This window comes from Thermothelomyces heterothallicus (assembly GCF_042370625.1).
Source record: "Thermothelomyces heterothallicus CBS 202.75 unplaced genomic scaffold P884_scaffold_4, whole genome shotgun sequence".
In the NCBI taxonomy this organism is placed as follows: Eukaryota; Fungi; Ascomycota; class Sordariomycetes; order Sordariales; family Chaetomiaceae; genus Thermothelomyces; species Thermothelomyces heterothallicus.
Window position 1 is genome coordinate 1060982 of NW_027192565.1, and position 14348 is coordinate 1075329.

A 14348-nucleotide genomic window follows, 5' to 3' on the forward strand; every position below is an offset into this window, starting at 1 on the left:
GTGACGCGAGAGAGTGGGTGTCGGTTGGTTCGGATCATCGCTCCGATGGCGGCATGCCAAGTGCTCAGTGCCCACTACGTTGACGCAGTAACTTTCTGCTCGTAGCTTCACAGAGCATTATGGTATCCTGTCTCATTTGTTGGCGGTCTGCGCCTGGTCTAGAATTCAACTCGTTAGTGTACAGTATCGGTTACACTACCCTGTGCGCCACCCTCGCCGGGGTTAGAACCCGAACGGAAGCAGCCGGAGAAGAGAAAAGAAAAAATGTTTGGGTGGTGTTTGTCCCCTGCAGTCCGACTCATGCCCCGAATTTCAAAGGGCGAGCGATGAATCAGGGTCTAGAGCCTGTGTGCCAGAACCGGCATATCTTTTCATGAGATATTATATTTTTATAAATACTTCGTAAACTCTTTAATATCTAGATCTATATTATTAAACTAGGTAATATATTTAATTAAGTGGGGCGGCAGGATACTTTTGACCCCTAGCTATCGTGTTACATATGGTAATCAAAAACATCAGGCATGTAATGTTTCGTACATCAATCAAGCACTGTCTCTGATGCATCTAAGCCTGTAATGTATACACTAGGTATGCATGGGCCATCGTTTCCTGCGCCGATCCTGCGGTCCCTGGAGTCTCCGTCCCAGTTGCTGTCCGGTTCGGCAAGTTTACTCTGTCGGAACGCCGCACTCCCAATCAGAGCGCCCTTGGCAGCATCTGGGAGCGTAAACGGACAGTCCGGTTCAGCTCTGAGAGAATGGAAAAATGCCCGGCCTGAAGAAAGAATCTGCGACAGTCTACCGCTGTTATGTTATACCGTTTTCAACGCACTTGAGTACTTGTATAGTATTTCTAACGTTTTGAGCTGGCATTGCTAAGCTCCAGAATATCCATTCTCGTAATGACTTGGAATGCCATTCAAAAAAAAAAAAGAGGGATCAAAAAAGAAGAACGCAAGTGAAAATAAGACTGAAGAGGAGGAAAAAATAGGAACATAAAGAAATACCATGATAAAATCGCAATCCTAGATGCGTTCTTCGAGGTCTTTCGTACACGATTAAACTATACAGGCACGCCGTAGTGATCTTGTATAATCATATTCCCCTGCCTACGCTCAGTCAGCAAATTCTGCTTGAGCAATACCAGTTGAGACCTTCTGTGACACCCAACCTCCTGCGAGTTCTCTTCTCCTCCAATGGGGTCTGAAGGAGGTTGAACGCCACCATCCCGATCCAGCGGTCCCTGTCCATCCCACAGCGTTTTCGAGGCAGGCGAGGGAGGGTGCAGAGGGCGGAGCCGATCCCTGCCTGGCTGGGCGGGGTATGCTTGCTAAAGGGCCCGAGCCACCCAAGCCATGGGGAGTGCACATATCCGTCAGCCGAAGCCAGCACCAAGGTATTTATCTGAGGATATGGACGGTTGTTTTGTAATCCATATGTCAGAAACGATGATTAGAAAGATGGAGGTCGTGTTCCTTCGTGTCACCTCACGATAGCACTACCGAGTAGCGCACCCGCGATTGCCGGCAGAGATTGCAATCACTGAATCAAAAATCTAGACTTTTTTGGCTTTTTTTTGTTCTTGGTAGTTTCCTTTTGGTGGTCGATATATCGGGAGGCAAAGCGGTGTCGGCCCGCTCTCTCCACTATCACCGTGTGACGCCATCACAGACATATCTGTCGAACGAGGTGTCATGCCATATCCATGCCATCTCCACGGCAATGGCGAAGGAGACTGTTCTGGAGGGACAAAGTCGAGAGTGCTTCGGTTGCATCACATTGCCACTAACGGTAACTATCGGCCGGAGCAGTGCGCATCCAATCATACCCGTGGTGAGATCGTCTTCGCACTAACGATCTTTTGAGGGGTGGCCCAGGCACCCTAATGATTGATTGGGCTTGCGTGCAGCATGGGGCCGCCGTCTATGGGTGAGTGGTCGCCCCTCGCACCCTCCCAGAATACTTCTAGAAGCATTGTGTGCCTGCCCTGTTTTTTTCGCGAGTCGGGAATGGGGGTCAGGGTGCCCCACTTTCGGGGCCGTCTCACGTTATTCATTTACTCTGCGCAGAATAACCCATGAATTCCAGTACTTACCAGAGTAGTACCAAGAAGACTGCAACTTTGTACTACGTTGCAACGCTTTACTAGGGTTCGTCGTGGGTACGTGCCATAGCAGCAGCCACCGAATTCAGGTGCCGGCAACTTGGCCGACCAAGGCAACCTGTAATAATATAGCAGCAGGCTGCAGTCATTTTCTGCCCGAAGACGCTCTCGGAATACCGTAACAAGTGTAAGTATACACTAGTATCGGAGTTAGTTCATATCTATTATTTTTTTCTTTCTTTCTGAGCCTGCCGTGGACTCCACTAGCCCCATTCACTTGATCAGCCCCGTGTTGTCAGCAACCAAATTTGAAGGGACCCACGGGCCCGCCTGCTGCCCGGCTATCGGTGGTGTAATCCGCAATGCAGCTGATGTGTCCCTACTGCACTATGCACAGTATGTGTGTTATTTACGTAAATATATACATATATACATGGGTACCTAGCAGTATGCTATCGTCCGCAGTTTTGGCTTGACGGGGCAATAGCGTTGGTCGGAAGTCCATCTCGCGCGGATGTCGCTCGACTTAAGAAACTGACCTCTTTTCTGCCCGAAGAGAAAACGCTACTGTGTAAATTCGTCATGGGAAGGATGGAATCTTGCCGTTTGGCTCCAGGGCCGCTGCCCGGCGCGCTGAACGGATGCGCTACGCCCGTTAAGTAATAGACTGGCGCCGGTGGGGAGGGGGGTTGCCTTTTCCAGGTCCCTTGCACAGTAGTTACCTCCGTACCTCCCCGGAACAATCCCAACTCAACCCCTGCCGTGCTCTGCCCTGGCCCCCCCTTCCACTCCGGGCATGGTGCCCTGCAATGTGGGGAGTCCCTTCCTTCTGCGAACCTTCTAAAAAGACAGGCTGCATGCCGTGCTTTCTGTCGGCTTTCCCTTTTGATCCGCTTCTCCCAGATTCTGAACCCTTTAACCCCCTCCCCCTCCAACCGCCAATCTGGAATTCATAGCGCCCGACTCCCGCTCCTCCATTTCGCGCGCCTTTCTACCAACCGGCCGGGTCGACTTTCCACTTTGACGAGCCAACGCCTCCTTTTTTGCCATACGGAGCAAAGCGCAGGCGCCATAGCTTGGTATTGTTGGTCTGGGAAGTCCTTTTGAATATTGCGCGTGGCCTCTCGACCCCACGGCGTACACTAATTTGACCCACCGACTACCTCTTCGGCCCCCGGGCTTTCGCTGCCGACATCCTCTCCTTTCGCACCGTTCCTTTGTGGTTCTGTAAGACAGGAGGGCCGCCCACGGAACACACCGGCTCGGCCGTCTGCATTACTTCCATTGCTCCCCTCCGCCTCCTTCTGGACCCGGACGCGCCTTTGGCCAACTTATTAATAAGCTGGACGCCGATTTGAGACCGGACAGGGTCCCATTCAGTGCTGTCACACCTTGGTGTTGTGCTGCTCTGCGCCCACCGGTTGTTTGAGATAGGAGTGCTCCCAAGCAGCCTGTCTAGACCTTCTAGATCACTCCGCTGCCGCTCGCTCTCACCCTTGGTTTCACCACCGGCAACCTGCAGAGCCCGCTGGGTGTGTTTTTACTACTTGATACGCGCTTCTCAAGGACGCGGCGAATAGGTTCTTGACCGCAAACCGCTGCATTCTCCCCCAACCCCCCGCCAGTGCCCCCTGCACGTTCCCGGAAACCCCGACGTGGTATTGGGCCGACTCGTGAAACGGTAGACGCTCTTCGGCAGAGGCGGGAAGTTGCTGGTATTGCGCTGAGTGAGCGGCGGCCCACCTCGACACAGTCGGCACTGTCAAGTCGCCTCAGCCAGGGCAAGCGACGGATCGGTGACGGCCGTGCCATGCTGAACCGGCAGGAATGAAGAGGAGGAAGATTTGATTCTTTTCGTTTCTATTCAAGACACCATTCGTTCTCTGGCAGGTACACATCGACTGCTCGCTTGCTTGTCGGAGAGGCTAAGGGCAGGATGCCCGGGGCGCAGCGTCGAGGGCACGCAACGGCGCCGATGCCCCCAAGACCGATCTCGAGGGAATCAACGCAGCCCGCATCCGTCCTAGAGGGCGCCGAAGCCGATTCCATCATGTCAGCATCCCGGCCTCCGAGCCTGGCTCTCATGCCTCCGTCTTCAGCATGCTCGGACCCCGCCTCGCCCCCGTCATTAAGAGACATACTCACAAACAACGCGCCACCGCCCTATACCCTTGGCGCTTTCACCGCCTTCTTGTCCCAGAACCACTGTATGGAGACGCTGGAGTTTACGATGGACGCCGACCGCTATAGCGCGGCGTACTCTAACCTTGTGCGGCGGGAGCAGGCTTCCGGTTCCAGAGAGAGCAACGAGTACGTATCCTCTCTCTGGAAGAAGATCATAAGCGCCTACATAGTACCCTACGGTCATCGAGAAGTCAACCTTCCAGCACATGTTCGGGACCGTCTGTTATCGCTCTCCTACACGCCCGTGCCACCAGACCCGTCGGAATTGGACGAGGCCGTGAGAATCGTGTACGAATTGATGAACGACTCAGTCCTGGGCCCATTTCTTGCCTCCGTAACGCCGCAGCACGACTGGACCGAGGAGAACGACCCCAGGCATGCGCGATCACGACTCCGCATTCCTCGGGACATGTCATCGAGCTCAGACGAGGCGAGTCGATCGCCCAAGGTTGGCTTCTTGCCCATGTTCAGCATGCCGTGGGCGACCGAGCCCAAGAGTTCCACAACGTCGTCTAGCGAGCCCGCTGAACGCGGGCTGACGGACAGTAACCTGATCACGCCATCCCCAGCATCCACCGAGCCGATGACACCACCCACCACGCCGCCGGTTTCCGATTGGGAACACACCTCCCCCGGGGTCGTGCACCACAGGGCTGCGAGCTCACAGAGCAGCGGCTGGAAGAGAGTGGGCGCCAAGCTCGGCTTCGGCAGAATTAGCCGCAGCAAGCGTGGGCACAGCTCCAGCGCCACGTCGGGCCCCCCAGGCCTTGAGGAGATGTCGAGACGCGAGCCCGACCACCCCAGACGGAAAACCAATCCCTTATAGGGATTACAGGTCATGCCGGTGCCTGAAGACACCGTTGCAACCTCCCCTGAATGCACCCCGCCGGCACCACCCGACAAGCCCGCCGACAAGCAAGAGGCACAGGCTGACGATCAACTGCCTGACGTGCCGAGCGACTGGGAGGAACCGCACCCGGGCCAGCGTTACTCCATCACCGTCGTGGAGGACGGGGGCCCGGGTGTGGCTTGCAATACTACTAACGGAGTCGGCACGGCCGGCATGGCCGCAAAAGCTTATTCTCCTTATTACACTCGTAGGTGGACGGCGGGAGCCCGGCGATTCGCCCCGCCGCGGCTTCGGACGCCGTCGAGACTGCGTCTCGCCAAAGCCTCCAAGGACAACGCGAGATTGTCCATCCGCGCGGCGAATAGCAGCGACTATTCAAGCAGTGCGGCCCCCACATCCAATTGCCCGGCGGAAGCACCCTCCACTCCAACGGTTTCCAGCCCCCTGTGCTGCTCGCTGCTGAATAAGAGGAGCCTCGCTACCCTCTGCCCGCCAGCTACGCTAGCGCCGAACACCGGTGCGCGCCCACCACCAGACGACGACGCCTCCTCGGTTCGCCTCTCGATGACGGATTTCTCTGGCCTCCTCAATCCAGGCCTGACTACAATTACTACTTCGAGTACCGACGCTTGCTCGTTCATGTCGCTCAAAAACACTACCACGACGGAGAAGCGATTGCTGCATGTCCCGCCTTGCAGCGAGGGCGACCGCGTGGAGGTCGACCCAGACCCGTACGGTTGGGAGGCGGAGCTCGAGAAGCGCGTCATGCACCAATGTGCCGCCGGCACCGTGGGGCCGGGCATGTCTGATTGTTGTCGCGTGCCGGTGATTCAGTACCGGCGAGCCAGCGGCGCCAAGAGGACACTGTTGTGGAGGGTCCTCAGCTTTGGGCCTTCTGCAGGAACCAACGCTGAGAGTTGATGACCCTCGAAGTCGTCGTTGTTTCACACTACTTCTTTCCCATCTCGTTCCTCATAATCTGCCTGGTTTCATACGTCGAGTTACTCGATTGGTTGGTTGCTTGGTCGGCTGGTTGGTTGGACGCTGTGATGGAAATACCCTGTCGCATGTCTCTGCATATGGCTCTCGCTTTGGCAATTGCTTATTCTCTAGACTCTGTGTTCGGTCGGATGGCTGGATAGATGGGTGGGTGGGGGAGCCTACTACCTTCTTTCCGTCTTATCTTTGTACTATGGTTGATGGTTCCTTTCTCTTTCTCTCTCTCTCTCTCTCTCTCTCTCTCGCGTGCGCGCGCGATGTTATGTGGAATGGCAAGCATGAGACGGCGGATTAAGAGGCAAACAAATGGGTGGGCGGCTCGGCAGGCGGTTTCCTCTCTTCTCTCTTCTTGTTTTCTTTTCCCGGTCATCGAATGGTTTCTTTTTGTCCTTTTTGGCATGGGTGTGTGGTGTTGCGTTGTGTACACGCATACGAAAGTGATGGATAGGCAAGCGGGCGGCGTTCCGGATGCCGGGGTGGTAAAAGGATCTGGACCCTGGGGAATTGTGGCATGCATGCATAGGTACATACAATCAAGAAAGAGCATATTCTTCTTCACTCGTTTCTTGGGGTGATGGTCCTCAGGTTCTCGACTGCAGTTCAGTTATAGGCCTCATTGACTGATGATGGGTGATGAGCCAGTCTTAAACACCTCCATCCATGCCTGGGGCTTGAGTGTACCAAGTCAAGATGTGTGCCGAAGTTTTGGGTTCCGCAATGCTACCATTTCGCTTCTCCTTGAAGGCCGGAGCTGAGCTGCTGACGGAGACATCTACTTTAGTCAACAAGCCCTGAGCCGATGGTCACTCATCCTAGCCATTCGATTCCCAATTCGATGGAGTCGCTCCTGGCGAAAACGGGAACATCCTTGTTCGGCGTAAATGAGAAAGGGGAAAGTCAAGAGAGCACCGAGAAAGCATTCCCCTCCGGCCTCTCCGCGGCCACGTGAACATAGGCCAGAAGAACCGAGGAGAATTTAAGGACCAATGCCGCCATGTCAATCCATCCTCCCGCTGCTCATCAGAAACGCGGAGTCTTCAAAAGAAGAACCCCCCCTTTTTTCTTCCCTCTTCCCCTTTTCCACTCCTACCTCCCTCCTCCACCCCTTCTAGGAAGGTCCGAAAGCAGCTACATGCTCCTGTGAGCGCGTTTTTGCCCACGCTGATCACGAGGAACGTTGTAAACTGAACTCATCCCCGATCGGTCTTTTTTACCCCTGAGACATGACGTAGTGTCGAGTGTCTCGCTTTTTGTCTCATCACTGTCTTTGTAAACCGAGACAACGCTCCCGATCCTCGAGTCCGTCTCCTCCTCCTCCTCCTCCTTCGTGATCTTCTTTCTCACCTCTCCTCTGGCCAACCCTCCCTAGCCCCCCTGTCAGAAGACGATCGGATGGGGCAGGCAAGGAAGGGAAGGAGCAAAACTTTTCCTTGGTCCGGACGGAGTCCTGACGATGGGGGCAACAAAACAAAGCGCCAGTGGCGAGGGGTGTGTGAAAAAAAAAAAAAAAAAAGGGGCTTGATGGCGCGCTCGGAGTGGCAAACGGGACGCACACGAACGATGAGGGGGTGCAACTTGCCTCTTTTTTTTGTTTTGAGAACGGTAAGTTGCAACAATCAGGTAGCAGTATAACCGCTTCTTTGCTTGTTGTAATATGGGCTGCTTTGACGACACCCAAGGTCGAGTCGGAAGCATATCCATTAGCGATACGGCTACAGCGATACCAGCGTCGAAAAAAAAAGGTGAAAAACAGTTCTCCAGCGTACAGGGATCCAGAAAAACACACATGCATCCAGCCCATGCCCGTCTAGAGAGACACCGCAAAGATGAAGAGGAAAAAAAACGCCGCGACCATGCCGGGTACTGACCAAAAACCCAACCTATCGACTTTAGGGACTATTTTGCTTCTCCCGCTTCGCTCGAGCACTCGTCTCTACTCCCCCTCGTCGACCGGCTTATCGTGTCGCGAGTACATGCGATACTCGAGCGAAGACTTCCAGTCGATCTTGCCCTGCTCGATCTGCTTCCGGGTGACCGAGAGCATAGGCTGGGGCAGGCCCATTGACTCGAGGAATTTGACGGCTAAGAAGGGGAAGAACTGTCAGTTATGACCATTCAGGAAGCTCAAAAAAATGGACCCGCAAAAAAAAAAAAAGGGAGGAGAGAATTCCTAGCAGTTTATCAGGAGGTGTGTCGAACTTACTCTCGTTCCACTCGAAGTCCTGCCTCTTCTTGTCCCAGCCGAGCTCCTGCGACATGATGTCGATGATCTTGGGGAGGGCCTCGAGGGCGGCCTGGGCGTTGAGGAAGGCGAGGCGGGTGCGGCGGGCGAGGACGTCGGCGGCGGTCTGGGCGTACTCGTGGCGGACGGCGTAGCGGACCTCGCCGTCGACGAAGGGGTAGAGCTGCGAGATGCGCTCGCCGCGGGCGGGGAAGCGCTTGTCGGTGGGGCGGCACAGGGCGGCGACGGTCCAGGCGCGGTCGCCGTAGCTCTCGGTAAGGTGCTTGGCGACCTCGGTCTCGACGCCGAAGTGCTGGATCAGGTGGATGAAGAGGGTGCGGCTCCAGCCGTGGGCGCCGATGAGGCGCACGCGGTGGGTCTGGCAGGTGCCGTCGAGGTTGGCGCCGTCGTCGACGTTCTCGGTGCCGCTGACGCGGGGCGCGTCGACGACGGGTTTCGGCTGGAGGTTGAAGGCCTTGATGGCGGCGTCGACGCACTCCTCGGCCATCTGCCGGTACGTGGTCCACTTGCCGCCGGCGCAGGTGAGCAGGCCGGACTCGGAGATGTCGACGAGGTGGCTGCGCACGAGCGACTCGGTGTTCTTGGCCTTGGGGTCCTTGACGAGCGGGCGCAGGCCGGACCAGGCGGCCAGCACGTCCCCGCGGCGGACGTTGATGTCCGGGGAGAGGTAGTGGCTGATCTCGTTGAGGATCCACTGGATCGACTTCTCGTCCGGGAGCGGGTTCGTCGACACCACGGCCGGCTCGTCGGTGGTGCCGGCGATGGTGTTGCCCTGCCAGGGCAGGAAGAAGATGACCCGGCCGTCCGACGTCGCCGGGTCGATCAGGCCCATCTTGCCGGGGCTGTAGTAGCCGGGCAGGACGACGTGCACGCCCGAGGCGGGAGCGACGATCTCCTTGCAGTTGGGGTCGTCCATCTTCCTGATGCCGTCGGTGAAGGGCCCCGTGCAGTTGATGACGCACTTGGCCCGGATGGCGAACTCCTCGGTCGGCTTGCCGTCCCTCTCGGGGATCTTGTCCTTGACGGTGGCTCCGCAGAGCTTGCCCTTGTCGTCCTTGACGAGCCCGGTGACCTCCATGTGGTTGACGACGGTGGCGCCGTACAGGGCGGCCGTCATGGCGAGCGACACGTTCATGCGGGAGTCGTTGTGGGCGCCGTCGTAATAGACCAGAGCGCCGACGAGGTCGGTCTGCTTGAGCATGGGGAAGGCGTCGATGGCCTTGCTCTTGGTCAGGAAGTAGGAGCTCTCTATGCCCTCGCTGCCGGCGAGGAAGTCGTAGAACTTGGTGCCCGCCCAGTAGTAGGGGACCTTCCACCAGCGGTCGAGCGGCAGCATGATGGGGAGCCAGCTGCTGAGGTGCGGCGCGGTCTGCAGGAAGTAGGTGCGCTCCTTGAGCGCCTCCTTGACCAGCTCGTACTGGGCGTAATCCAGGTTCCAGACGGCCTTCTCGAGGTAGCGCACTCCGCCGTGGACGAGTTTGGTGCTCTTGCTGCTGGTCCCGCAGCTGAAGTCGCCGCGCTCGACCACGGCCACCTTGAGCCCACGCGTGGCGGCGTCGAGGGCGACTCCCGAGCCCGTCGCGCCGGCGCCGATGACCAGGATGTCGTACTCCTCGCCCTCGCCCCCGCCGCCGCTGCCGCTGCCGCCGCCGCCGCTCTTCTTCAGGTCGGCGATCTGCTCAAGGCGCGACTTGACGCGGGGGAAACGGGGCAGCTTGAAGGTGCCGTCGGCGCCATAGATGGGCGGCGGGACCACGGGGCCCTCGTATCCGGGAATGTTTCGGGGTCGGTACACGTAGTAGAGAACACCGCCCGCCGCGCCGGCGACGGCGAGCGGCGGTATCAGGCGCCGTGCTTTCGCGAACCTCGACATTGGGCGGCTAGGTGGTAGAGGTGAAAGGACCAAGAAACTGCCGCCGGCGGGTGGATGAGTGCGAAAGGCGGATTGCCCCAACTCCACCAATGACGCAACCGCGGGCGTGCGAGATGGAGCTAAAGGCCCCAAGGACGTCAGTCGCAGCTCGTAAAACGCTTCTCTGGTTGGTCTGCCTCATCAATGGACTTTTATCAATCCGTACCTGGAGGGTCAGTCTCCTTCGTCGCTTCGGGTTCTTTTCCCTTCTCCTTCCTTTTCTTTTTCCTCTTCCGGTTTTTAGTTATCCTTTCACTTTTTCCTCCCTTCTCCTCCCAAGACTCGTCCCAGCACGCAAATCGGCAAACGGGTCGCTGTCGTTATCCGGCACTCGGCGGCGACTCGGCGAGGGATCTGCGGAGAATCGTCTGGTCGAGAACTGAAGATCGGCGGGCGACGAGTCCGAAGAAATCGGGTACCCGACTCTGCCGCAAGATCAGCGATTCGAAGTGTGGACGACTATCAATCAATGGCCGAGCTACTAGCCTGGTTCGTAGCCAGGCGTGTGCGGAGCCGCGCCAGACGAGGGAGAAGAGACAGCAGCGGCTGGAGTCATGACGAGATATTGTAGCCGATGCCGGGATTTGAATGTTAGGCGACCTGTCGTGTACGCAGTAATTGAGATCCGAGCCACCCCCCGTCTCCAAGGGATCCGACGCCCCGGCAAATGGGGCATGCTCTAGCGTGCCGATATCCTATGTACTCGGGGCCCCCCGCCCATACTCCCGCAGCCAATTCGCCCGCAGAGTTGGGGCACGTTGGTTTGGTCCCGCCCCAGCATTCCGCGTTGGTGCTGCTGATTTTCCGCCAATGGGGGCGCCTGGCTGCAATGGTTGCACCGACTTCTACACAGTATCTCAACTGGGAGTTGCAACGAGGTGCAAAGCTCTTTGAGTGGTTTTTTTTTCTTTGCTCACTGCAGAGCCTCCAGGTTTCCTTGCACTGCACATGATCTCCATGCTGTCGGGTCAATTTCTACCGGCATCCAATAGCTGCCCGCACACCCGTGACTCTTTTTGGCAACTTGCTGAATTGGATTCCAGTTGTGCGGATTTGGGTTTCAGTTCCTCCATGTCATGCTTATTTAGTCCATATCATTTGACACCCTGAGTCGAGGTCTCTTGAGAAAGCTTTCGATCTTGGGGCCTGCCAACTTCAGACTCGGCACGACGGCGCAACACACGTGGTCATCAAGGTCCAACCCAATCAATTGATTGCCAGACGAATAGATATATATATATATATATATGGGCTGCGGCAAATCCCGGCAGTTGCTGCCGCTGAGCTCCGAGTGGGCGTTACCCGCCTTGAATCAAATACATCTTTCCCGAGGTAGAGGTAGTTCCCAAGCACCTTATTCCTTTCCCAATTTCCTCGACAGCGCCCACGCTTTGTGACCAGTTTCAGGCCGGCATTAGGTAGTGACTAAACATGCCTCAACCTTGGAAGGTCATGGATGAGCCCCGGAAGCAGAGGTCTTTTTGGTGTAGACTGGATAATAATGGTCGAGTAGCCGACACCGCAAGCTCTCACGAGGGACCAATGCCGAGGGCTAATACGACGGCCGACAAAGTCTAACTCGGGAGCACCAAGGAAACAAAAGTCGAATTGACCGTGTTGTACAGTATTTACACCATCCAATATCAGCCCCTGTAGTCCCCCATGCTCCGTCGCCCCTGAAGTCCTTCTCCGGCTTCCTCAACCCGAGCAACTCCCGGTGTAGGAAGTTGCGTCTACTGACAAAAGAAATTGTATTCGCTTTACGCCTTCGCCGGAGGAGACTGCACATGGCCCTTGCCCGAGTAGCCTTCTGAGCTGAGACCGGTGAGAGGGTCGGCCTTTTGGCTCTGTAGGACGGAATTGAGTTAGAACTTGTTAATCGCGCCGGGCATCGCGCAAATGAACAGCAACTCACCTTCAGGTACTCGTTGGTGGCCTCTTGCCACTCCTTGGTCATGGTACGCGGTGGCGGGTTGGCGAAAGCCCGAACAGTGGCGAAGAGGAGGAGGCTGAAGCCGACGCCGACGGCGGTGTAGATGGCAACCTTCTTGTTCTCACCGGGAGGGTCAAGGGCACGAGGGCCATGGGGGCCAAAGGCCACGAAGTAGGCTGCATGAAGAGATCCGACTTGTCAGTCTTCCGCTCGGTCACTGTTTCAACCGCGTGCAGGCCGGCAGAGGCCAGTGACGTAGGCAACCCAAGCAGCTTCATGGAACAGTGCATCCATCGATCGGCGGCCCTCAAGCCACCCCAACCTGTCCAGCCGCCGCCCACGAAGCTCCGCCAAGCTCCGAGAGAGCTCCCATGATACCGCACGATTGACGTTCTACTGGTGAAACTGCCACCGGAGTCTTGGCGTCGGCAACTTACCGGCCTTCTTCTCCTGAAGAGTCAGATCCGCCCAGTTGCCCTTCATCCGGTCGCGCAGGGCCATCCAGAGCTCGGCCTGCTCCTGCATCGGCATGCCCTCCCATCTCTTCTCGATGTTGGCCAGCGTCGGGTTCGAGATGGCGTGCGTCGAGGCGGCGCGGTAGCCGAGGGCCGTGGTGGCCGAATGCCGAGAGGCGCGCACCAGCGAGTTGCGCAGGATGGACGACATATCGGGCAATTGAATTGACTCGGTCGGTCGCAGATCGGGCTCAGCACAAAGTCTGGAGGGGAGATTGGTCCAATTGATAAACCGGCGCGGCTGGCGGCCAGTCAGCTCCTTCGTCAGGCGATGTTTTTTGTGAGATGCGAGGTCATGCACGGACGAGCTTTTTTTCGGGCAGATGGCCTCAGCTTGCATTTCCAAGTGGTTCGATTGGGGGGGGAGATTCCGGCCGGATCCTTCCCGCTTAATTGCAATTCCGCGGAGCCCCGCACGATTCAATGATGTAACGATTGCCCCCAAGACTACAGAATCTAATCTTACATTACCTAAAAAGTTTAACTTACCCAAGAAAGTTTAACTCTCTTGAATTCGCATTTCCGACCAAGGAAAGAGAGGAAACAAAGATTCTTTCTTCGTTCTAATACTATGCTGCAAATTGCTTCCGTACGCCGCATCGCGTTGACGAATCGGAGAAATGGTCCAAGCTGGAAGGCCCTCCCAATATCGCCAGTCAGCCAAGACATTGCTGGATGTTCTGTTGATAAGACATGGCCGTGAGAGGATACCTGATCAAGTACGGTAGCAACCTGAGCTTGTGGCTGCGATAGGACTTTGTATTGAGTCTACCTTGATAGGCATATTAGGGCCCTTTGGATGATTGGAGGTAGCTTGTCTAATACGTAAGTGTTTGTTACATCCAACACGAGTTGCCAACATTCTCTTGGCCTTATATGCCTGCCATCTTCTACTCAGTCGTCATACCCCCCCCCCCCCCCGGCTCGGAGTCGTGACTTAAACTCAATCGGAAACTTATGTTCGGCGCCGTTCCTCCCCTAGCCGGATTTCTTCTCTTGATCCTGTTTCGGCTGTGGTGCTGGGCGAGTCTGAGGTTCCAGCGTTTTGCTGCCTTGAATGTGAGCCTCGGCATGTGACAATTGCAATGAACGCTGTGCCTCACCTAATTGAAGTACCCTCACGTTGCTCTTTCAGCTCTTTCAGACTTGGGTTGAACGTGTAATACGCTGAGAGAGAGGTCAATACCTCCCGCTGCTTCAAGGTGCAGAATACGCTCACCATTTCCGATCCCGAAGGCGAGAATCAGGCCAATTGTAAGAAACTTCGACTGGTTGCTCATCGTTGGAGGTCAACGGTCGGAAGCGAACACCAAGACAGAACTGCTGATATTTCCAGAGCTGCTTTGTTCTTCTCTCTGGATGTTGGTCGATTAGTTATCCTTCAATGCAAAAATGGGACGTATCGTACTGCAAGGAATAATCCGTACAGCGTTCTGTAGGTAATCGGTACATAGTGTACATACACGTACGAATTTCGGCGCGTGTTACTGGTATCTTACGCATTGATACGCTCCGGTAAGACCCGAATGTGCCAACCAGCTGCAGCCACGACCGAACAACGGCTTCGGATTGATCCATGCTTGCATAGCACGGGAGCCCCACCACAG

General features: G+C 56.3%; 6 protein-coding genes across 6 annotated transcripts; 3 read left to right on the top strand and 3 right to left on the bottom strand.

The window, feature by feature from the left end:
• The first annotated feature begins 3627 nt into the window (after positions 1–3627).
• Positions 3628–5313, top strand: P884DRAFT_96741 (RGS domain-containing protein). Its single transcript, XM_069446204.1, has one exon. The coding sequence runs from the start codon at positions 4043–4045 to the stop codon at positions 5114–5116; it is 1074 nt and encodes a 357-aa protein (XP_069300157.1). The 5' UTR covers positions 3628–4042; the 3' UTR covers positions 5117–5313.
• A 466-nt stretch (positions 5314–5779) lies between these two features.
• P884DRAFT_275558 (uncharacterized protein) lies at positions 5780–6061 on the top strand (the record flags this gene model as incomplete). The annotated part of the gene is made up of 1 exon (XM_069442860.1): positions 5780–6061. One exon carries the CDS (start codon positions 5780–5782, stop codon positions 6059–6061), a length of 282 nt encoding a protein of 93 aa, XP_069300158.1.
• Positions 6062–7734: 1673 nt separating this feature from the next.
• P884DRAFT_218581 (glycerol-3-phosphate dehydrogenase) lies at positions 7735–10514 on the bottom strand. Its single transcript, XM_069439381.1, has 3 exons — positions 10460–10514; positions 8343–10373; positions 7735–8221 (listed from the first exon to the last, which is right to left on the bottom strand). The coding sequence occupies exons 2-3, from the start codon at positions 10252–10254 to the stop codon at positions 8073–8075; spliced, it is 2061 nt and encodes a 686-aa protein (XP_069300159.1). The 5' UTR covers positions 10255–10373; positions 10460–10514; the 3' UTR covers positions 7735–8072.
• On the top strand, positions 10347–10916 carry P884DRAFT_96735 (uncharacterized protein). The gene has a single exon (XM_069446203.1). The coding sequence runs from the start codon at positions 10438–10440 to the stop codon at positions 10849–10851; it is 414 nt and encodes a 137-aa protein (XP_069300160.1). The 5' UTR covers positions 10347–10437; the 3' UTR covers positions 10852–10916.
• An 812-nt stretch (positions 10917–11728) lies between these two features.
• P884DRAFT_96776 (cytochrome c oxidase subunit IV family) lies at positions 11729–13066 on the bottom strand. The gene is made up of 3 exons (XM_069446205.1): positions 12664–13066; positions 12209–12402; positions 11729–12140 (listed from the first exon to the last, which is right to left on the bottom strand). Exons 1-3 carry the CDS (start codon positions 12890–12892, stop codon positions 12054–12056), a joined length of 510 nt encoding a protein of 169 aa, XP_069300161.1. The 5' UTR covers positions 12893–13066; the 3' UTR covers positions 11729–12053.
• A 590-nt stretch (positions 13067–13656) lies between these two features.
• On the bottom strand, positions 13657–14116 carry P884DRAFT_256306 (uncharacterized protein). Its single transcript, XM_069441057.1, has 3 exons — positions 13961–14116; positions 13845–13908; positions 13657–13789 (listed from the first exon to the last, which is right to left on the bottom strand). Exons 1-3 carry the CDS (start codon positions 14019–14021, stop codon positions 13720–13722), a joined length of 195 nt encoding a protein of 64 aa, XP_069300162.1. The 5' UTR covers positions 14022–14116; the 3' UTR covers positions 13657–13719.
• Between the last annotated feature and the right edge of the window lie 232 nt (positions 14117–14348).

Excerpts from the sequence above, each read along its gene's own strand:
- P884DRAFT_218581 (XM_069439381.1), bottom strand. The coding sequence starts at position 10,254 with ATGTCGAGGTTCGCGAAAGCACGGCGCCTGATACCGCCGCTCGCCGTC. Across the intron at positions 8,222-8,342 it reads GGACTTCGAGTGGAACGAGA|CCGTCAAATTCCTCGAGTCA; the intron begins GTAAGTTCGACA and ends TCCCCTTCTTAG.
- P884DRAFT_256306 (XM_069441057.1), bottom strand. The coding sequence starts at position 14,021 with ATGAGCAACCAGTCGAAGTTTCTTACAATTGGCCTGATTCTCGCCTTC. Across the intron at positions 13,909-13,960 it reads CGCCTTCGGGATCGGAAATG|CGTATTACACGTTCAACCCA; the intron begins GTGAGCGTATTC and ends CCTCTCTCTCAG. Across the intron at positions 13,790-13,844 it reads CGTGAGGGTACTTCAATTAG|CAAAACGCTGGAACCTCAGA; the intron begins GTGAGGCACAGC and ends CATTCAAGGCAG.
- P884DRAFT_96741 (XM_069446204.1), top strand. The coding sequence starts at position 4,043 with ATGCCCGGGGCGCAGCGTCGAGGGCACGCAACGGCGCCGATGCCCCCA.
- P884DRAFT_96735 (XM_069446203.1), top strand. The coding sequence starts at position 10,438 with ATGGACTTTTATCAATCCGTACCTGGAGGGTCAGTCTCCTTCGTCGCT.
- P884DRAFT_96776 (XM_069446205.1), bottom strand. The coding sequence starts at position 12,892 with ATGTCGTCCATCCTGCGCAACTCGCTGGTGCGCGCCTCTCGGCATTCG. Across the intron at positions 12,403-12,663 it reads TCTTCAGGAGAAGAAGGCCG|CCTACTTCGTGGCCTTTGGC; the intron begins GTAAGTTGCCGA and ends CTCTTCATGCAG. Across the intron at positions 12,141-12,208 it reads CCACCAACGAGTACCTGAAG|AGCCAAAAGGCCGACCCTCT; the intron begins GTGAGTTGCTGT and ends TCCGTCCTACAG.